This window comes from Somniosus microcephalus, chromosome 5 (genome assembly GCF_052327205.1).
Source record: "Somniosus microcephalus isolate GS21.2 chromosome 5, FLI_Smic_1.0, whole genome shotgun sequence".
In the NCBI taxonomy this organism is placed as follows: Eukaryota; Metazoa; Chordata; class Chondrichthyes; order Squaliformes; family Somniosidae; genus Somniosus; species Somniosus microcephalus.
The window spans coordinates 260,156,777-260,179,332 of record NC_140991.1 but is presented as its reverse complement, the minus strand read 5'-3'; the positions used below and the strand labels follow the sequence as shown (position 1 = coordinate 260,179,332).

The window sequence follows — 22,556 nt, the reverse complement described above, 5'->3', positions numbered from 1 at the left end:
GTAGTCGTGGACCTAATGCCGATGTACAAATCTTTTTCATTTAGTCCTGTAGGTTTTTTTAGATAGAAGGTTTTTGAAATGCCAGTAACACATTCAGTATAGCAGAAAAAAAACTTCAGTTAGTCTGCATATCTGAGGAGCAAAGCTTTCATATAGAAGCTCTGAGGAGCACGATGCCACATCTATCACTTCAACTGTGAAACCAGATCCTGTCTGTATGAGATTTGAAAAGGTCAATCAATTCTCAGAGTGAGCAAGTCCGAACATTAAGTTTTCCCAAATAGTAAGGGGGTTAACTAAGATAACTGTAACCTTTGCTGTTTGGATCTTGTACAGGAAGTTCAAGGCTCTTAGGTTCGAGATGGGTTGAAAGCCTTCTGCCTTCAAGGGGTCAAACAATAGGTGTAACTACGAAACTCCTGAGATCCTGAACCAGACAAGCCTGCAAGATAGCCCATCTTTGGGCTGCAGAACAATCACATGCATCATTGGGCACTTTGTGCGAGATCTCAACCACCTTGTCAGCTTGGAAATTATTTCCCATAAAAGTGAGTTACAGTTAACACGGATCTGTGCCACCTGTTTGTGGATCAGTTTAACCAAAGGGCCCCAGATTCATTTTAAGGATGCTTTAAGCATAAAATCTTTTACTTCAGAGAGACAGCCTGATATTTTTTTCATTGGGTTGGTCGGTGAGGGGGGGGGGGGGGGGGGGGCGGGGAAGAGTCACAGGTGGCGGGGGTATGGGATTTGTGTCTTATATGAACAATTTCCCATACTTTCACAATGTGGAACACTGTAGGGGAACACCATGAAGTTGCGTAAAGAGGATGGTCCAGTGGAAGTTCAGGGAAGTGATGGAGTTTAAAATCTGGAAATTTATGGGACAAAGAGAAATCCAGGATGAGATGCATGCTTGTGTTAGCGTTCACTGGGATACACAAGGTCCAAGTCATAAGCATCATGGATGTTACAGTTGTCAAATGAAACATGCCTAAGCTTCAAAACTTAAGGGAGCAAAATTCTTCTTCATAGTCCATGAGTTTCAGCAGCCAATAGCTACGGCCTTATTGTAAGGCATCAACTTTTCAGTAATTGCAGCTGATGCTGGGCTGGCTAGTGATTCATGCCAACAATTGTGCCAATAACAGAACAGAGTCCTATCGAAATCCAGCCATGCGTGAAGCAAGATCTCACATGGCTGAGGATTTGAAAATAAAACTGTCTTTAAAGGCTCTAAGGAAGGATCCTTAGTCAGGAATTTCGCACCCCCAATGTTAGCAATAAGGATGTTCAGGGTAATGATATTAGATTTTGTGGAATAAGTTACCAGGAAAAGCCACTGGGAGAACTCCCCTGTTCTTCCTTGAATAATGCCATGTGATCCTACATGTCCATTAGTGGGGGGGGCAGACAGGGCCTTGGTCTCATCCAAAAGACGGCACCTCCGACAGTGGAGCAATCCCTCAGTACTGCACTGAACAGTAGGCGAGATTATGTACTCAAATCTCTGGAACGGAGCTTGAATCCATGACATCCGAGTTTGAGTTGAGCCAAGGCTGACACACAAGCCCTAACTTTTCAAGTCTTTCTTCATAACTGTAGCTCCTGTCCTGTGCAAGATGAAGCCCATTGGTGGGAATAAAGGGCATTTTGTTATCCCTCAACACAGGAGCAGCAAAGAGAGCATTTTAAAAAAATGAATAAACAACTAAATGCTCAGGGTTAAAAATTCGGTGGCGCCGCGTTTGGGGCACCAAGCTCGCCTGGGCGCCGGAATTTGCGCTCCAGCCAGAGCCGCTTGCGCCCTCCCGATATTCAGTGGGAGCGCCCCAAGAGGGACTCGGGGCGCTGCTCGAGGCTCCCCGCATCCCGCTTGGGGCGCTCAAACTGAATATCGCCGCGCTACGTGCCACAGCGCCACATGCTGCGGCACGGCGCGCTGCTGTACTGCAGGCCTTCCTCCCCTTCTTAAGGGGGAGGGGCCTGCACCAGCGCGATCACCGATCGCGAGTGCCAGCAAAAGAGCCCGACACCGAGGAGAAGTGCCGGGCTTTTGGGACACAGCTGGCACTGCCCGGGGGGTGGATCAGGAGGCTGGGGAGGGCGGCACGAGGAGGTGCTGGCAGGTGGCCACCGGAAAAAATGGCCGCCCCGCACCTCCACCTTAATTTGCGCCACTACCGCCACAGGTAGGCCCTGTGAACCGGTCGCGATTTGCGACCGGCGTTACGGAGGCGGGCGCGACCAAATATCGCGATCGGGGCGGGAGCGGGGCGCTGCGCACACCAATGACATCATTGGTGGCGGCGCAGCGCTACAAGCTAACGCCGCCATTAGCGCCCCGCTAAATATCGCGGGAGGCGTGGCCAGTGGCGCTAAAGCCACAGAGTGCCCTCTTTGGGCGCTAACTGGTGGCGCAGCCCACCGAATTTCTAGGCCTCAGTTTTTAAACAAGCTAGTTGTTGAGGGGAGAGTTTAATATTTATAAACTCAAAATGTTCAATTTGTAGTATGCCTAATGAAATGAAAGTGTAATGAAAGGAAATCATTTGAATTTGCAGAAAGCTGGATACTTGCGGAATAAACTTCTGTAAATCACAACGCTACCCTATCGATTCCTGGATGTTCTTTCAAACAGGAGAACAAAAATGAGCAAGCTAACAGTCTTATGCCCAACTGAATAAGTGACTGAGCTTTGTATTTACATGCGAATGGAATACAGAGACTGTTCTTGATATGACTATCCTAATATCTTATAAATGGAGGCTACTTACACAGTCAAATTAAGACAGTGCAGCACTTAACAAAAGAGTGAACAGTAGTTCTGCCAGGTGTGTGGAGTCTTGTGTACAAATTATACCACTAATGGGTCACTTGGTTTCTAAAAACTCAAAAGAATTTGAGGCTGGCCTGAACAGAACCTATGGATGCAGCTGTGGTATTTCTAAATAGTGATTTCACACCAACATTACCAACTTGTGACTCACTCACTGGTTTTGCAGCAGAGTTCACCTGTTGTGTTTAAATATCATACCACAGCAAGCTACGGTGCACCCACTTTATAGTGGGTGACCAGTAGGTCACAAAATGCTGGAAGGCATGGATAATATAGATGTAAACAGGTTATTCTATTTAAACTGTGATTGTGCAGTTGGAGGACAAGAGCAGTAAATTGGCAAGCCTGAAGCACGATTACAGATTAGAGGTTGTTCCGGTTCTCACATTAATAGATTGTGTGCATGAGATTCCCATCAAAATAAGTCAATGATGTGCCAATTAACTCCTTTTCAAAGCAGCTGGATTACTATCTAGTTATGAAGGTGTTGAAGGATACAGGCCCAAACAGACACAGATGGACTACTGCGGCTCCAGTCTTGCCTGACTTGAAGAATGTCGAATGAGGTGCATAGACAGTGTTTAACAGCATTACACTGACATTCCTTGGTTTAACTGCCTAATGTTAAGACGAATGAGACATTTCATTGAATCTACTCTTTGATGCGTTTTCTTTGATTAATTGTCTTCTGCAGGAGTTTAAATTAATGAATGCTCATCGGTGTGCATATTATACATGCACTAATGGAAGGAGCAGATTTGATGCAACAATTTTAGCATTTCCTACATTAATGTACAAGTACAGTTTTCCTCAATCTTTGAATGAAATTCAACTTTAGATACAACTGAATATGCCATAATCCAAATGCAATGGACATTGTCTGTTTAAGAGCCTGAAGCTAATCAGCAGTTCTGTTGTACCTTCCTTAACAGCTCCCACATATATTATTCTGACAGCGAGTTGTGGTAGCATACTATGATTGAATTTGATATTATGTTTGAGAGGGAGCAGAGAGAGTCACAAACCAGGGTTTTAAATTTAAGTAAGGCAAACTTTGAAGGATGGCATTCTAGTTCAGAACAATTTGCGCGACAACAACTGGCCCAAAACCACGAGCAAAGGCACTCAAGTACAGGGGGCCCAACCTTTAAGGTAAATGGAATATATTTTCAAACTGTGGGAAAATGTCATGTGAGCAAACCTCCGGTATTACGTCCACTGAAAGTCGGCAACACTAAGCACACGTGGAAACTAGCTAGTTACAAGCCCACCTCAAAGTCTTGGCTCAGTGATAGCACTCTTGCCTCCGGGTCAGAAGGTCATGGGTTCAAGTTCCTAATATCTAGGCTGACGCTCCAGTGCAGTACTGAGGGAGTGCTTCACTGTTGGAGGTGCTGTCTTTCGAATGAGATGTTAAACCAAGACCCCGTCTGCCCTCTCAAGTGGACGTAAAAGAACTTATGGCATTATTTTGAAGAGCAGGGGAGTTCTCCCAGTGTCCTGGCCAACATTTATCCCTCAATCAACACCTAAAACAGATGGTTATTGCTGTTTGTAGGAGCTTGCTGTGTGCAAATTGGCTGCCGCATTTCCTCACCAGTGGATGTGGTGTATTTGGACTTTCAGAAGGCTTTCGATAAGGTCCCGCATAAGAGATTAGCTTGCAAAGTTAAAGCACACGGGATTGGGGGTAAGGTACTGTCTTGGATAGAGAACTGGTTGGCAGACAGGAAGCCAAGAGTTGGAATAAACAGGTCTTTTTCTCCGAGTGGCAGGCAGTGACTAGTAGGGTACCGCAGGGATCGGTGCTAGGACCCCAGCTATTCACAATATATATTAATGATCTAGACGAGGGAACGAGATGTAATATCTCCAAGTTTGCAGATGACACAAAGCTGGGTGGGCGTGTGTGCTGTGAGGAGGATGCAGAGAAACTCCAGTATGATTTGGACAGGTTGGGTGATTGGGCAGATGCATGGCAAATGCAGTATAATGTGGATAAATGCGAGGTTATCCACTTCGGTGGCAAAAACAGGAAGACAGATTATTATCTGAATGGCAATAGATTGGGAAAAGGGGAAGTGCAACGAGACCTGGGTGTCCTAGTGCACCAGTCGCTGAAGGTAAGCATGCAGGTGCAGCAGGCGGTTAAGAAGGCAAATGGTATGTTGGCCTTCATAACGAGAGGATTCGAGTACAGGAGCAAGGATGTCTTGCTGCAGTTGTACAGGGCCTTGGTGAGACCACACCTTGAGTATTGTGTGCAGTTTTGGTCACCTTATCTGAGGAAGGATGTTCTTGCCATGGAAAGAGTGCAGCGAAGATTCACCAGACTGATACCTGGGATGGCAGGAATGACGTATGAGGAGAGATTGGGTCGATTAGGCTTATATTCGCTAGAGTTTAGAAGAATGAGAGGGGATTTCATTGAAACTTATAATATTCTAACAGGACTAGACAGACTAGATGCAGGAAGGATGTTCCCGATGGTGGGGGAGTCCAGAACCAGGGGTCACAGTCTAAGGATAAGGGGTAAGCCATTTAGGACAGAGATGAGGCGGAATTTCTTCACTCAGAGAGTGGTGAACCTGTGGAATTCTCTACCACACAAGGCAGTTGAGGCCAATTCATTAAATATATTCAAGAAGGAGTTAGATATATTTCTTAAGGCTAAAGGGATCAAGGGATATGGGGAGAAAGCAGGGACAGGGTACTGAATTTGGATGATCAGCCATGATCTCATTAAATGGCGGAACAGGCTCGAGGGGCCGAATGGCCTACTCCTGCTCCTATCCTCTATGTTTCTACGTTTCCTACATTACAACAGTGACTACACTTTAAAAGTACTTCATTGGCTGTGAAGCACTTTGGGATGTACTGAGGTCATCAAAGGCGCTATATAAATACAAGTCAGTCTGTCTTTCTTCTTTCTTAAGCCAGTTGCAGAATGGCATAAGTAGAGGTCCTCCGGGTTAGGAAAATATGACCTGTCCACTCATGGAACTGAGCTCGAGAGAGTGGGAGGGATTTGTCAAAAGAAATGCAAAAATTGAATATAAAATAAACTTTAAAAACATAATCATCCTCCTCAACACAATTCTTTTTAATGTGCAGAAGTAAGCTTAAATAATCATTTCAAACAGACTAATCATGTTATATAAAAGATAAATTTTCACTCTAGCATATAATCAAAAATAATCGAAGCATATCTCTGAATTCTCTCATGAGACTTCCATGCAACACAAAAGCAAATGAAGCAAAAAAAGGCGAACAAACGGCCCAAGAGTAGACGGCAAACACAGTAATACTTACACTGGTACAGCAGAGAGTCTCCATGCAGCAAAAGGAGAAATCAGAAAATGGAGGAAGAGAAGACATGATGAAAATGGTTTTGTATTTCAGAAAGAAAGTGTAACCAGCACAAAAGAAAATACACTGCAGCAGCATTGTGTTTAACATTCAAAGCTTAGTGAATCAGAAAACACACAGACAGCAACAAATTATAAAGTAGAAGACTTTGTTGACCAAATTTAAGCCATAACAGAGAAAAATCAATACATTTCACCAATATTCAAGGTGACCAATAAGTTTAGCAAACCATACACAGCACCAGACATTGAAATGCTGATAGAAGCATTAACATATAAATGCAATTTCTAAATTAAACATTTGGCTTAGTCCTTTCCCTCCACAAGAGAATGAGAACATGACCTCACTGTGCCATTCTGAACTAGCTCGTGGGGGTGCTGGGATGGGGAAGGTGGGGCGGTGGTGTGAAGAAGGCATGAGATAGGTTGATTCATTCATCCTTCCCAGACTCCAACTCCTCTCAGTACCTCCGTGGTAAAATGCTTCATAAAAAGTTATGTTCTGGAAAAGTGAAAGGATTTTCGATGCAAAGTAAGGGGTTCCTCACTGAGTGGGAAAAGCTCCAGATTCAAACCCAGAGTCAGCACAGAGCTCCAAATGAACTGTACTGTAATCCTGTGCATTATGTCCTGCTTGTGCTGGAACTCAGAATATTATACTTTATATTTTTATTACTTAGCATATCATTGCAGCTATTATTCACACAATATCATGCATTATTTGTAAAACTAGAACAGTAGAACTGCAAGCCCAAACCATTTACAGTGCAGATTATAATGTCTACTGTTAATAACCCTCTTTCTCACTGAAATAATCTTGCCTCTGCCATTAAGACTGAAGTTTACCCATCTACATTTAGCCTGTTGCCAAAGAATCCGTCCTCAAGAGATGATCATAAAATCATAGAATAGTACAGCACAGAAGGAGGCCATTCAGCCCATCGAGTCTGCACCGGCTCTTTGGGAGAACAATCCAGTTAGTCCCATTCCCCGCTCTTTCCACATATCCCTGCAATTTTTTCTCCTTCAAGTATTTATCCAATTCCCTTTTGAAGGCTACAATTGTGGCTATTATTGCATCCACCGTCCTATCAGGCAGTGATATTCCAAATCCTAACCACTTGTTGCGTAAGGAAGTTTTTCCTCATGTCGCCTCTGGTTCTTTTGCCAATCACCTTAAATCTGTGTCCACTCGTTATCGACCCTTCAGCCACTGGAAACAGTTTCTCTTTATTTACTCCATCTAAATCCTTCATGATTTAAACACCTCTATCCTATCTCCTCTTAGCCTTCTCTGCTCTAAGGAAAACAACCCCAGCTTCTCCAGTCTATCCACCTAGCTATAATCACTCATCCCTGGAACCATTCTACTAAGTCTCTTCTGCACCCTCTCCAAAGCCTTCACGTCCTTCCTAAAGTGCGGTGCCCAGAATTGGACACAATACTCCAGCTGGGGCTGAACTAGTGTTTTATTTAGGTTTAGCATAAACCTCCTGACTTTTGTACTCTATGCCTCTATTTATAAAGCCCAGGGTCCCATGTGCTTTATTAACCTGTCCTGCCACCTTCAACGATTTGTGCACAAACACCCCCAGGTCTCTCTCTTCTTGCACCCCCTTTAAAATTGTACCATTTAGTGTGTACGGTCTCTCCTCATTCTTCCTACCAAAATGTATCACCTCACACTTTTCTGCATTGAATTTCATCTGCCATGTGTCTGCCCATTCCACCAGCCTGTCTATGTCTTCTTGAAGTCTATTACTATCTTACTCACTATTTACTACACTTCAAGTTTTGTGTCATCTGCAAATTTCAAATCGTGCCCTGTACCCCCAAGTCTAAGTCATTAATGTATATGAAAAACATCAGTGGTCCTAGTACTAAATCTTGGGGAACGCCACTGTATACCTCCCCCCAGTCCGAAAACAGCCATTCACCACAAATCTGTTTTCTATCCCATAGCCAATTTTGTATCCATGCTGCTACTGCCCCTTTTATCCCATGGGATTCAATTTTGCTAACAAGCCTAATATGTGGTACTTTATCAAACGCCTTTTGAAAATCCATATAAACATCATATTTTGTGGGCAGAAAAGTGGCAAATGGAATTCAATCCGGAGAAGTGTGAGGTAATGCATTTGGGGGGGGGGCTAACAAGGCAAGGGAATACACAATAAATGGTACGGTAATGAGAAGTGTAGAGGAACAGAGAGACCTTGGACTGCATGTCCACAGATCCCTGAAGGTAGCAGGGCAGAGGTTAAGGAGGCATACGGGATACTTTCCTTTATTAGCCGAGGCTTAGAATATAAGAGCAGGAAGGTTATGCTAGAATTGTATAAAACACTAGTTAGGCCACAGCTAGAGTACTGCGTACAGTTCAGGTCACCTCATTACAGGAAAGATATGATTGCACTAGAGAGGGTACAGAGGAGATTCACAAGGATGTTGCCAGGACTGGAGAATTTTACCTATGAGGAAAGATTGGATAGGCTGTGGTTGTTTTCTTTGGAACAGAGGAGGCTGAGGGGAGACTTAATTGAGGTGCATAAAATTATGAGGGGTCTAGTTAGAGTGGATAGGAAGGCCCTATTTCCCTTAGCAGAGAGGTCAATAACCGGGGGCACAGATTTAAAGTAGTTGGTAGAAGGATTAGAGGGCAGTTGAGGAGAACTTTTGTCACCCAGAGGGTGGTGGGGGTCTGGAGCTCACTGCCTGAAAGGGTGGTAGAGGCAGAAACATTCATCACATTTAAAAATACTTGGCTATGCACCTGAAGTGCCGTAACCTACAGGGCTACAGACCAAGAGCTGGAAAGTGGGATTAGGCTGGATAGCTCTTTTGACTGGCACATGCACGATGGGCTGAATGGCCTCCTACTGTGCTGTAAATTTCTATGATTCTATGATTTAAATAAATGATCCTTGTCATGGCTAAAGCAGATCTTCTACTGAATCTGATTGTCCAGTTACATTACAAGTTTAGCATTACTCCAAAGTGGTTCTGGCTTTATATTAGACACTAAACTTCTCCAGTAAGAACCATTTATCAAGGCCCACACCAACTCTGAAGCAAAGCAGAGTGAGACCGCACCCCCCCACCCCGCCACTTCAGGGAGTCTCATTCAGTGCAGTCAGGTTGAGCCTTGACTCTGGATTTAGGCTGCATTTACACCATAACTGCAGTGTCGGTGTTAAGTGAAACAACCTCACCCGGACACAACATTGTAGTGTAAATGCATCCTGTGACAATCACCAAGAGACCCATGATCTGAAAAGGTAGAAGCCATTAATCCCCATTGGAGAACCTTTATTCCTCTTCCACCCATGGCAGGTAAATTCGATGATGAACTTAAAAGTGAAGTATTACAAATCATTGCCTCAAGGAACCCAAACCTCCATTAAAATGTCATGATGACCTGGAAAAGTGAATTGATTTTCAATCCAAAATTAGTGGTTCCTAATTTGGATTAAAGACAGCAAATTGAACTAATTGCAGTCTTATTTCAGCAACTGTCATGCAAGTGCCAAGCCTATATTTTCAAGTATCCTGTGGTCTCTTGCTGGATTTGCCCATTAGACCTGCTGCAGAAATTTAGGACTCATGCTCAACAGCGTAAGTTCCCTTTAAACAACGTGATCATTGTTAATACAATTCCAATCAACGTCTCTGTCTAAGAAATTGAACAATTCAAACTGTTGCCTCATTTCTGCATGTAGTCAATTCTTCTTAGAGATTTTTAAAATTTTACATGTTTTTCTTACTTTTCCTTTATGTCTCTTTTTTCCCTCACTTTCTTAATCCAATCTTGCTTTCCCTCTCTTTATTTCTCTTTCTGTACCTGATTTGACTCTAATTTCATCCACTCTTATTCATCATTCCTGTTTCTTTCTCATTGGTTAAGGAGATACACTGTTGGTCCCAGCACTCACTAAAGTCCCAGATGCCCCGTTGCCTTCGCTGTGCCATTATCAGCCCCATTCCAGCAAGATTTGGTCCAATGTCACTAATGTTACAGAATGTGCATTCCACTGTTCAGTATTGCCCTGTTGATTTTGGACACAATACACTTTGCAAATTTTGAGTAATAACTATCACTATATTTGCCTAGCATGTCACATCTAAAACACTACCTGATGCGCCATCAATTACTCAAAAGACTGAAGTTGAGCGAGTAACAATCAGGCTTTTATTAACTAAAGAATGAAGGTCTTGTCTCGAGTGGTCGACCCGTCCAGAATACTAAGGGACTGGGAGGTAGTCACTTATATACCTGGAATAGTGGGAGGAGTCAGCCGAGGCATGTCCAGACCTGTACCTAGTGGAATACACATACAGACACAGACAGGTATGACAGTGGTTTACCACACTACCAACTTTCAACCAGTTTTCAACCATTTGCATACTTCATATTCACAACCAAAGAACATCAGTCCAAAAACCTGTTCAGACATGCAACAATCCATTCATAGTATTAGTTATTTAGCTTTGCAAACTTCAAGAATATTGGTGACAAGTAGCCAATCTGGCCCTGCATCCATTATAATTTCTGTAGATTAGTTGTGTCCATAAAAAGGTTTGATTGGGTGAGAAGGTTGTCTGGATCTTATTACTGACTGCAAATTTACTCTTAAAATAATCATCTCCATGGGCACTTGGGTCCTGAAGCATGCAACACTACCATGTGCACAAGTATGCCAACAAGCTCACTGGATCAGTTCATGCTCTTTCAATTGGTGTGCAAACGAAACAATTTTTACAAGCAGGCAAAGACCATTAGGCCAACAAGACTATCCCTTTTCCATAGATCAATCTCAATCAGCTGTCTTTTCACCATATTCTTCAATCCCTACTTTCTTTGGGAAGGCCTCTGACTGGCTCTAACACAATTACACCATCTGCTTTGATGATGATCTTGTATTTATTCTACAAATCTATTGGCCCTGGATTTGCGGTCGATATGACGGCAAACTGTCAGAGTATGCTGTCATATCGCCTTTGAAACTGTCAGTGACAGCTCCGAAACTGGCTGGCTGCGCCCCCCCAACAGAGCCGGCAATCAGTGAAATATTGTAGATCACTGGAATTGACAAAAATTTCGGCTCTTCTGCAGTAAGCACACTGTTAAATTCCCCACTAAAAGATAGACCCAAGGAATTCGTTTTAACAGCATATTGACTGCTAAATGAAGGTTACGGGCCTGGAAAACTAATTTTAATTTTGTGCATTTTAATAAAAATTAACATTTTAAGAAACTTTTCAAAAGTTTTAAAACTTTTTTTTTAAAGTTTGTGCGTATTTAGGTTTGCCCTTTCCCCATGTGGGAACCCCAATCTTTCTTTTGCTCTCTCTTTTAAAAAGTTGGAATTTTAAGGGCTTACTCACTTCCTTGTTCGCTGTCTGTGAGAATTCTGCCTTTTGATTGGTTGCTTAGACAGCCTGTTGACGTCACAGCAGTTCGAACAAGGGGATTCCCATTAAGTTCCGTTGAATTGAATTCAAGGTCGGAAAACCCAAAGTTCTCGACACAGGGATTGCGAGATCCTTGTGCGGGGCATACTTCGGGGCCAGCAGTGAGCACCTTCACTTAGCTGCTGACCGCAAATGCAGGGTCATTATCTGGGGTGAGAAAGTTCTGCTTGATTTCCCTTTTTACTCCTATCAGCTAATGCCCCATGGTATTTGAAACCCTAATCATTGTAAAAAAAAAAAAATTGCCTTTGAAGAGCAGTATCATCTCTATGATGAAATGACCAGAACTTGAGATAGGGTTTGACCAATACTTTCTACTTAGACCTTACAGCCTCTTCTGATTTGTACTGTATCCCTCTCCCAATGTACCACATTACCTTACTTGCCATCTTTCCTGCAGCCAAGCACTGTGCTGAGAGTTTCATGGATTTATCCACTCTAACCCGAGCCATATAAGCATGCTGTATGGCTGTTCCATTTAACAATTCTATTGGTTCTTTATCCCCATTATTATTATGAAAAATGTATGTCTGAACCAATATGTAAACAAGCGTATAAAAAATCATAGCTTTTAAAACAACCAAAATAATTAACTTTGGTTAGATAAATGCACGATATAAGGTTTAGAGTTGGCAGTAATAAAATATTGTGCTATTTCTAACAAGTCCATCAAAAATGTTAAATTATTTGAACTTTACAATGACCAATGGACGACAAATATATTTAGATAAAAGTGAAAACTGCTTTAGTTACTACACATTTAAAAGTTACAGAATTGAAATTGATTAAGACAGGTAGAATGGAAGACAGTGATCGCCTGCAGGCTCAGGCATTACACTACCAAGACTAGCCCTGTCTCCACCTGGCATCTATGTACAAGCACTACTAACATGAAAACTGGATGGTGAAAGGCAGGAGAAGATTGGCTTGTGTTGTCCCTCCATAGCCCAGGGACGCTGAGACAGGTTGTAATTATTGCACTGCAGCTATGGTTAAGTTCAGCTAACTCAGTACCATCCAGGGATTGAATTGAGGGCTGTCCGAATTTGTATGGCTCAGTGCCACACCATTGAATCATTGAAAAAATATCCCTACAGAACAAAACAGATTTATAATACAACTTACAATAAATAAGATACCTAAAAGGCCAAGACCCATTTAAACTAGTACAGTTCAAGAATGGTCAGAAATGTGTAGCCAAAATGTTTTCTGATTACTGCATTCGCATAGCTTTTGCTACAGCCTATTTAATCTGTTGTGCTTTTAAACTGTTGTTTGAAAACAGCTCATATTTTTACTTAATCAGTCTGATGATATTATGATTGATGCTGTGTTTGTTTGTCTGTTAACTACAAAAGGAGATTGTATTTTTAAGTGAGCATCAACTTAATGCGTTATAAATATCCTGAGTGATGGACCACTTCATACAAAGTTATGTCTGACAGCAGCTAAGACAAGTCATTCCCAAATGGCCAAGCTCCATTATTGAAAAGGATAACAGACTGGTATATATTGTAATTAATTCAGGATTACCTAAATCAATTACATTAGAAATACAGGTAGTAAATGACAAAGCAGTGTGGCTGAATTTATTGACTGAAACCAGAAGCCTACCGCCATAAGCTAACACTATGGAAATGAAGGCTAGGAAAATAATAGAGAACACATTTCAAAGTTCACTAATAAACATAAAACCAGAAAGCACATTGTTTACAGCCCACTTCATGACGTTGGAAATCAGAGGCCAATGGTTTAAGAGTCTGCCCAGGTGAATACATGGAAAGAAAGCAAAAGAAGCCCATCAAACCCACCCAGTCAAAGATGGTGCAACCCCGGCACCATCTGCAATACGTTCTTCTGGGAGAGATGTGAAAAAAGTCAGAAAAAACTCTGGACAATTCAGGAAAATTCCTCTCTGACCACGAAGACAAGCTCCTGGAGAATCCTGTTGCTCATGACTCATAACAACCTTAACTAACTAATAGGAACACAGGAATATTAGGAACAGAAGCCATTCAGCTTTGTGTGAAAAAGTGCTTCCTGACTTACTCCTGAATGGCCTAGCTCTATTTTTAAGTATATGCCCCCCTTGTTCTTGATTCCCCCACCAGAGGAAATAGTTTTTCCGTATCTGCCCTATCAAATCTTTTTAATATTTTAAACACCTCGATCAGATCACATCTAAATCTTCTATACTTGAGGGAATAAAGCCAAGTTTATAATTTAACACTCTAAGCCCCAGCATCATTCTGGTGAACCTATGCTGCACCCCTCCTTCTTGAGGTGCAGTGCCCAAATCTGAACAAGATACTCTAAATTGGGTCTGATCAAGGCTCTATACAACTGAAGCATAACTTCCTCCCCTTTGTATTTGATCCCCCTCGATATAAAGACCAACATTACATTAGCCTTGTTGATTGCTTACCCCATGTGACTGAAAATGTACTCTTTTCTCAGGAATTTGTCAAGCTCCTTTTTAAAGGATGCTAGTGACCTCAGACTCCCCACAACTCAGAATCTTTTTCTAGAAGGTGATGGGCTTTCTACAAAAATTCTTCGGGGCACCTAGCCTAACTCTGCCTGGGTATTTTACAGGCATGACTTCTAGTCCTACTACCCTTATACATTTCAAATAGCTTATCTAACCTGACTGTATCCAACGCCATCAGTTTTAAAACTTCATCTATATCGCCTCTAAACCTGCATTTTTCCTAAATAAGTAATTAATTTATGGAGCCTATTCTCACAATTAAGAACTTAAAGACTTGGTATCGTTGTAGTTGTCTTCCTTTTCACCACTTCAATATCCCACATCATATGTGGAGACCAGAACTGGACAGATTAACTCGTCAAGTGAAGACATACCAATGTTTTATATTGCCTAAGAACAGTATTCTTCACTTTGTATTCAAGAGAATAGTCTTTTAGAGAACGCCCCACCCTCCTGAGAATTTCCAAATCAGAGCCTGGTTCTTTAGCATTCACTACTGAACTCACAAACTGTTTAATTTGCTTATTGCTGTCAAATTGATGTTGACTATAACAAAACTTTATAAAAACTAGCAGATCCTGCATGGCATTGCTCACTGTTGATACATGGGTTTATAAGGATCGGAGTATTATAACACATAATGCACAATGCATTATTCTGCTGCTAATGGGATATTGTAATCTGCACTGTCCCTTAAAGCCACAGATCTTAACCACTGTTAAAAGCACATTCATTGACCAATTAGAATTCATTGCTGTTGCCAAGGAAGTTTCTTGCTGTATTGGCAGCTAAATCCCTAGACTCCGTTCCCCGCCCCACCCATCTCCCCTCTAAGTCAGAAAGAGTAATGACTTCAAAAAAAATGCTGCTTGTGCATTGGTAGGTTTGCTGTTTGTTCCGTTACTACTGCTGTCTTATAAACCTGAAATTTGGCCCAGTCAGGTGGCAGTGTGAAGCCGGAGGTGTGGTAGATGCGAATTATGTGCAAAACTTTTCTAGGGAAGAGAGAGAGAAATATTTTGAAAAATATTCCAACACCAAAGCATAAATTCCTTTTCCTCAAACAGTAACTCCAAATGGAATACTGAATTTAATCATTAGAAGAAACTCAGCTTGATTTGGGTATGTTAATTCTCTTAGAAAATTGGTCATCTTAGAGTTTCTTTTGTAAAAGTTCAGTATACAAGCAATGATCATATTGGCAATAGCTTGCCAATATTTGGTGTGCCTACATTTCATGGGCTTCAGCTTCAGATTATGTAACTGACACACAAGTAGCCCTCCCCCCACCGACCAAAAGTCCATAATTTCTGTGATGGCCTGGAAATTGAAGCTGCATGGGGTTATCAGCTTTTCTAGTGGCCCTTTTTGGTGGGTGGGTGGGTGAGGGTGGGGAGGGGAAGAGAAGACAGATATGCTGCGATAGCAAATCAAGGAAATTTCTTTTCACTGACCCCTCAAGCATCATTTCTTCTCTGACTGCAAGCTGCCAAGTAAACAAACTATGGATGCTCTTTCTCACACTGATTGTTTTTCAATAATGGAAATCTCACACTGAATAAATCATTTACTTCTTTTCAAACTATTTATTGCTCTCAAATATTAGATGTAGACTAACTGTATGTATGCAACACCTTTCAGACAGTAATTTTGAAACAAACATTTTGGATACTAACAGCAGCCTGAGCAGTTACATCACCAAGAATGAACTTTTCTCTGGTTTTGCAAACTCAATTAAGAAAATTCAGTATGGATGGGCAACTCCCAGTGCCTCTATTGAAGCACAATACCATGAGCAAAGCAACAGTGCAAGTGGTTATTTCATCAATCAACTCGCATTAAATTTTGAGCCGCAATTAATTGCTGCCGAAAACACATAGGCCTGGAGTTTCTGCTAGGTTGTGCTGGTATTTCCAAAATCAGCCAAACCAGCGCAAAAGATCAAGGAATTTCAAGAGCAAATTATGTCCAGCGCAAATCGAGCTACTGCAAGCTTTTGGCTAGCTGAAAAAACATTGTGCTGGAAGCTGGCCAAGCCTACAATATTGGCCATGACCTCAGATCAAATGAATTACTATGGTGAGTTTCCGCTAATTGTGCTCGTTTGCGGGCCTTTGAAGAGGCTCTTAAATTTAAGCTTTTTTTTAGGCACAAGAGCGCCAATCCTTTTCAAAGCTTTTAAATATTTTTTAAAATTTACTAAGAAACTGACTACTGTACACCAACATAACTAGTAAATGGTTCTGTATATAGTTTTTTTAAAGCCATTTTCAGTTATTTAAAATTGGGTTACTCACAGGTGGACTAGACACTGATTAAAAATGCTTATTTTTTGTGATAAACCCATTTTCAGCTGTATTAATAAAAATGTACCAAGTAACCACTCTTAAACATAACAAGGAATACTTTTTAAGGCAATTAAAAAAAAAAATTGCATTCTAAAACACTGCCTGATTGTGTTGATTCAGGGATGAGTTAACGTTTGCTCCGGTTTCCTCCCACAGTCCAAAGATGTGCAGGTTAGGTTGATTTGGCTATGATAAATTGACCCTTAGTGTTAGGGGATTAAATACGTGGGGTTACGGGGATAGGGTGGGATATGTGTCGGTGCAGGCTCGATGGGCCGAAATGGCCTCTATCTGCACTGTAGATTCTGTGATTCTGTGAGATATGCAAATGAGTGACCAGAAATTTGAGCAAAAAATTCACTTTGCAAAACTACTGCAATTTTGAGAGCAATTTATGCCCGGATCACCGATTGCACCAAAAGCGGAAACTCTTGGCGATAGTGTTAGAAAATAGGCACTGCTCAAAACTTCAGACATCTGAAACACTTGGGGCTGGATTTTACCAGCCCTGAGGAGGCAGATTTGGAGGTGGGACTGCTGGCAAAATGAGAAAAATTGGGAGCGGGACCCAACCCCGCTCCCAACCCACCTCCAAACCATCTTCCCGGGAGGCGGGTCTCCGACTCGCGCAGGGACCTGTCACCTCAAGGCGGGAAGGGGATTAGGGCCTATTAACTGCCTGTTAACAGGCAGCTTTGAGGCTTATCCCCATTTTACCCCTGCAAGTGCGGGCTTCCCAATGGCTACGAACCTCGCCAGGGTCAGCAAGGCGAGCAGTGGGTCTGCGGGGGTGAGAGGGGTCGAAATGTCCGCTGTAGAGGTGAGTGATGGGTGCAAGTGTGGACAGGTAAGTATGAGAGGTGAGTGTAAAGTGTTGGAAAAAGTTTCCTTACCTTTGTTTCTTTCTGCAGGCTTCAACCCTTGGGGATCCAGAGGTGCCTCATCTCAACGGCAGAGATGACAGAATGGCTGCTGCATTCTCAGATGTAGCAGCCATCTGCTTTCTGCTGAGGAGAGAGGTTTGGTGAGCCTTTGTGCAAGGGCTCACCTTAGATCAGAGATTGTCAGTGTTTGACAGCTTCTCAAAGCTGTCAAACGCTGACAATTCATTTGTCAAAAATTTTGAGACAGAACAAGTGTCATACGCTGAAGTCATCGGTCACCGGCTTTCCCTTAATTGGCCGGCTAAGCCCACAGGGCGAGTTTAACAAGGCCAATCAAGGGAAAATAGCATGGGTTCGTCAGACGTCGCTGGGGGCCAGACTGAAACCCGCAAACCAGAAGTCCCGTCTCCAACACGTCTCCAGAGGTAAGATCGCGGCCATGGACACAGACGTGATCTAGATTTCATATACACACAAATATTATAGAAAGACTAAGTGAGTAGTGTAATCATTTTTAACCGAGATCAGTTAAAAGTTATTACACTACTCACCTGACCTTCCTATTACCAGAAACTTGCTTATTCAACATAAACAGAAGTCAAGCAGCAGCTCCTATCTGCCAGAACCTATGAAACTTAGGTTAATTATGTGCATGTCTAATTCCTAGGCAACTTTTTCCAACAACAAAAAAAAAGCAGGTAGAATCAAAGTGCCATGTTATTTTACCCTGCATAAAATATTCAAAATTTAGTGGTTTTCATCTGATAACCACTCTGAAACAGATGGCTCTACATATAATTCTTTACCCTTTAAATTAATTAACTTAATTTGGCTCAACTAAGGAAAACTTTAGTGATGAAACTTAGAGTGATCACAGCTTAGGATCACTCCATCAGAAGCAGACAGAAAGGTGCATCATAAAAAGCACCGTCAGTTATAACATTTATTGTTTTAAGACTGCACAGCAAGTTGTCCTAGAAGTCCTTGGAGAGCATCAGGACAGTGTTTTGTTGCAAGCTGCACATTCTAGTTCCAAATACATGAGCTGCTGAGGCCCTGGATAAAAAAAATCACACTAACCTTGTTTTGCTAACACGCATAATGGTTTCTGCTGCTTGGAAACCCCCCAGAATATGGCTGTGACATGTTGGTGATGCATACACTATCAACATGTCCAGATTCATCAAGGTTCTGAATTCCATTAATTTCAATAGGATTTTTTTTCAGCACAGGCATTGTAAAGCTGCCAGGGTTAGTTTGCTTTAAATATTTTTCCAAGTATACGCAGATAAAGCGAGTTGTCGTGGGAGCATTTTATTATTTCGCTCTTCCCACTGATATAAATGAAAAGCACAGTCTTATTTATACACAGTACTGTGGTGGATAAATAAGACACTGCGTTCACTTTTTTTGTTACCAAAATAAGATTGTCCAAAACATTAAACATACAAAGTTCATTTATTTTCTTTACTCAAAAGATAGCGTTAATAGCCTCACGCAAGGCAAACAGAACGTATCAACGGGAACAAACAAGCTCCACATTGACTTTTAAAAAATGGAATTTATTTACTATTGTCTTTAGGATATACCGTATGTTTCCTGCAGTAAACACACCCAATGGGCACCCAATACACAAGACTTGGTTTAGTATATTATTGCCTATCAAGCTTACCATGCAGGTATCAAGTTCCTCTAGCCTCTCCAATTCGGTCAGTTCCTCAGCGGTGACAGCAAGTCGCTTTGTTGGCTTCTCTTCCAACACTTCTATTTCTGTGGACTCCTGTCGTGGAAGTGGCTTTCCACGTTTTGTCAGATGGTTTGCCTGTTGTCGGAAATGGTGGCAAGAAAGGAAACATACTACCACTTGCAAAATATTTCTTGTTCATGTTCGAGACAGTTTGGTGCTCTTGTATGATAATATTGGAATTATATGCATTGCTAATGGACTAATATTCAACCCTTTCATCAATTTATATAGGCATTATTTCAACTTCCTCATTAGGGAGTGCCCAAGCAAGACTTACTTCAGTTATCTACGAGAGGTTGAGGTGGAGTTTTTCCAGTCAGGCAACAATGATTAAAAAATGACCTTTGGCTATCACAAGTGGCTGTAACATCATATATTGGGGGGGCGGGGACAGGGGGCTAAATTGGATAGCCCCCGAAAACGGGCACGGGGATCGCAATGCGTGATTACCCCATGCCCGTTCAATGCAATGCAGGCAGCACGCCACCTTTGTGCTGCCTGCTCATTATAACAATTACTGTGTGCAGCCAGCGCTAACCGCGCTGTTCATTGACTGCACACATCAGCAGGGGGCCCAATATTGTTACTTGTTAGCGCTGCTTAAAGCTAGCGTGCATCGCTTAAAGGGAAGGTGCACTGTGGCTGACGGACATGCTGACATCATTCGGAACAGTGCTGTGCAACAAAGAACAATGGCTAACCATGGGAGAGAATGTGCATCAAGGTTATCTGATGCCTCAGTGGAGGTCTTGGTGGAGGAGGTGGAAAGGAGGAGAGATGTCCTGTATCCTCAGGGAAGCAGGAGGCCTTCCAGACACACGATGACAAGGCAGTGGGAACAGATAGCCGCGGAGGTAAATGCTAGGAGTTTAGCCCCGAGGATCTGAATGCAGTGCCGCAAGAAGTTCAATGACCTCATACGAGTGGTCAAGGTCAGTGAGTGCATCTTCAAATGCCATATCTTACCAACTGCACCACTAGCCTCAGCCACTGCTCAATTCACCACCCCCACCCCTTCACTCATCTACCAACAATCTCTACCAATCAGGATTCATACCCAACATTCATATGCTTCGCCTCACCCTCAACCACTTAGCACTGTTGCAAGCCTCACGCCCACATCTCACAGCTGGCACACACTGCCAGCTATTCAACCATGACAGCCACATTACCCAAATATACTGCATGACACTCACTGACACACTTCACTCTCTCTTGCAGAAGGTGGCACAAAATCATATGCAGCAGGAACTAATTGGAGGGGGAGAGGCACGCCTGCAAGTTCTAACCGCCACGGAGGAGATGGTGCTGGCCATTATTGGAACAGCTATTGCTGAGGCCGTGGCCAGCAGCGGGGCTGAAACCATTGAAGATGACGGTATCTTGATACCCAATCCTCCTTCTCACAGCCCATGTCCCCCTCATCCCACAATCTCTTCTGACTTACAAGCTGCAGATGGTGTAAGCACGCACTTCTTACTTTCTCCTCTCCCCTCACCACAACCGTACCATTCTCCCTTTTTCCTTTCAGATACCCAAGAATTGCAACTTGGCCAGGCAGTGGAAGAAGTCCAAGAAAAAAGTGAAGATGAAGGGACGCCATCACGCGATCTCACAGTTGCAGCCACCAGCTCAGATACCGACACTGTGCATATCTTAGAGGACAGCATCGAGGCGGGATCTGCATATGATTAGACACAGGGCACGAGTGCGCTGCAGCCAGGGTAGGCGGTAAGGATAGCGTAGGTGCCAGTTCACTGTGGAGGGCAAAGTCGCACATGAGTTATGTTGCAGAGGACTTAGATGAGGATTTCGATGGGCCAGGATACAGAAGAAGGATGATGGGTGCACACAAAAATATGCTTGGTGCACTGGGAAGCCTGCCTTCAATGTCAAGGAGCATGGAAGAGTCCAGCACTAACTTGGCACAGGGCTTTGCGCAGAGCCTGGAGCCTATCCTTTTCAGCATGGAACTGGTGGCCAGCTCAGTCAACACACTTGTAGACCCAACCATGATGCAGCGTCTGATGGTCGAGGTCTCAGCTTCCATTGCAGCTCAAGCAGCTTCCACCAAAAGTCTGAGCTCAGACTGATGTCATACAAGCTCAGAATGTTGCATCATGGTTGTGGATATCAGCGTTCAAAGGGGCCTGCAGTGTGTCACAGCAGTCCAGAAATCTGTCCTCCAACAGATTACTAGGATTGCTGAGCACTAACCTGCTGTCCTCTCTCAGGATGACAGCATTCATGACCTCATCCCACTCCGCCAGTGCCCTTGCTTTTGCCTGTCACTCAGTCAGCCCAGACTGCTGCCGCCCATGCCGAAATGGTGCAGTCTGAAGTCGGGCAATCTCGGCTCAAAGCTGCTTGAGGTCATCCTCCAAAGCCATCTGCATTCTCCTCCACTGATCCACAGAAAGTCATCAGCCTTCCACCAACCATGCTGCAGCCACTGGGGTAGCATTTCGTAGGAGCCCTAGGACAGGCAAAGGCACACAGAAGACAGGCACTAAGGGAATGCACAAGGGTGATTAGTTTAATTTTGTATGCAATATGGCATGATTTAATTTATAAATTTGGTTTGAAATTTTCTGTTGGCTTTTATTTTTGCATTGTGGCCAAGGGGACTGACGTAATAAAGACTCACTACGCACTTGGTTGTACATAAAGCAAGGCTTTAATCGACTTGTAACAAAACATGGAGGTCTAGTTAGTAGTCACTAGCTTCCTGTTTCCAGACTGTCTCTGGCAAATTCATTTATTCCAATGTTGGGAGGACTCGTAAAAATCAACATTTCATTGTGCAGTACACACGAGAGCTGCATATATGACGAATAAAAATTGAATTGAATTGAATTGGCCAAGGTGGGCCCACGCCCGAGTATTTGCGATTTATGACAGGGACGATGTGATGGTCAATGACAGAGGGAAGGTAAGGGGTGTGGGACTGTTGGTGAATGGCGAGCGAATTGGGGTTTAGGTTACTGGTATTGCACTTAAACTAGTTCTTCATGTACAAGCTCAGAATGTTCAACAGGGGCTGTCTAGGTTGCAGCCTCCCTTCCTCTTACTCGTCCTCCTCTTCCCCCTCCTCCCTCTTGGAGCAGCTTGTCCTGCTCTGCGTGGCCTCTGCTCATTCTCTCAGTCATGGTCGATTTCAAGAGGAAGGCCGACTGGTAGAACAACAGGTTTGTGCAAAAGTCTTGAAGTCAGCAAAAAGTACTTCAGCACCTGCCACACCATTCCCTGTAGACTTTTGAAACTTTAAATAACTATGGAAAGCACCAAAAACGTGTAGAATTGTAGCAACAGCCAAAAGGAATAAACCTGCGACTAACCTGTAAGCAGTTGATGATCCCTTTAAATAGCACTGATGGGGGGTCCTTCACGCTGTTTAACGCGTGTTC

At 43.0% G+C, this 22,556-nt stretch overlaps 1 protein-coding gene across 1 annotated transcript in view; it reads right to left on the bottom strand.

The window, feature by feature from the left end:
- The window catches only part of LOC147117677 (F-actin-uncapping protein LRRC16A-like), a 494,673-nt gene that overhangs the window by 76,044 nt on the left and 396,073 nt on the right, over positions 1-22,556 (bottom strand). The window contains exons 28-29 of the mRNA XM_085989391.1: positions 19,075-19,224; positions 6,152-6,169 (exon numbers count right to left, since the gene is read on the bottom strand). Coding sequence (XP_085845517.1) covers positions 6,152-6,169; positions 19,075-19,224 — 168 coding nt within the window. The remainder of the gene's footprint in view (positions 1-6,151; positions 6,170-19,074; positions 19,225-22,556) is intronic.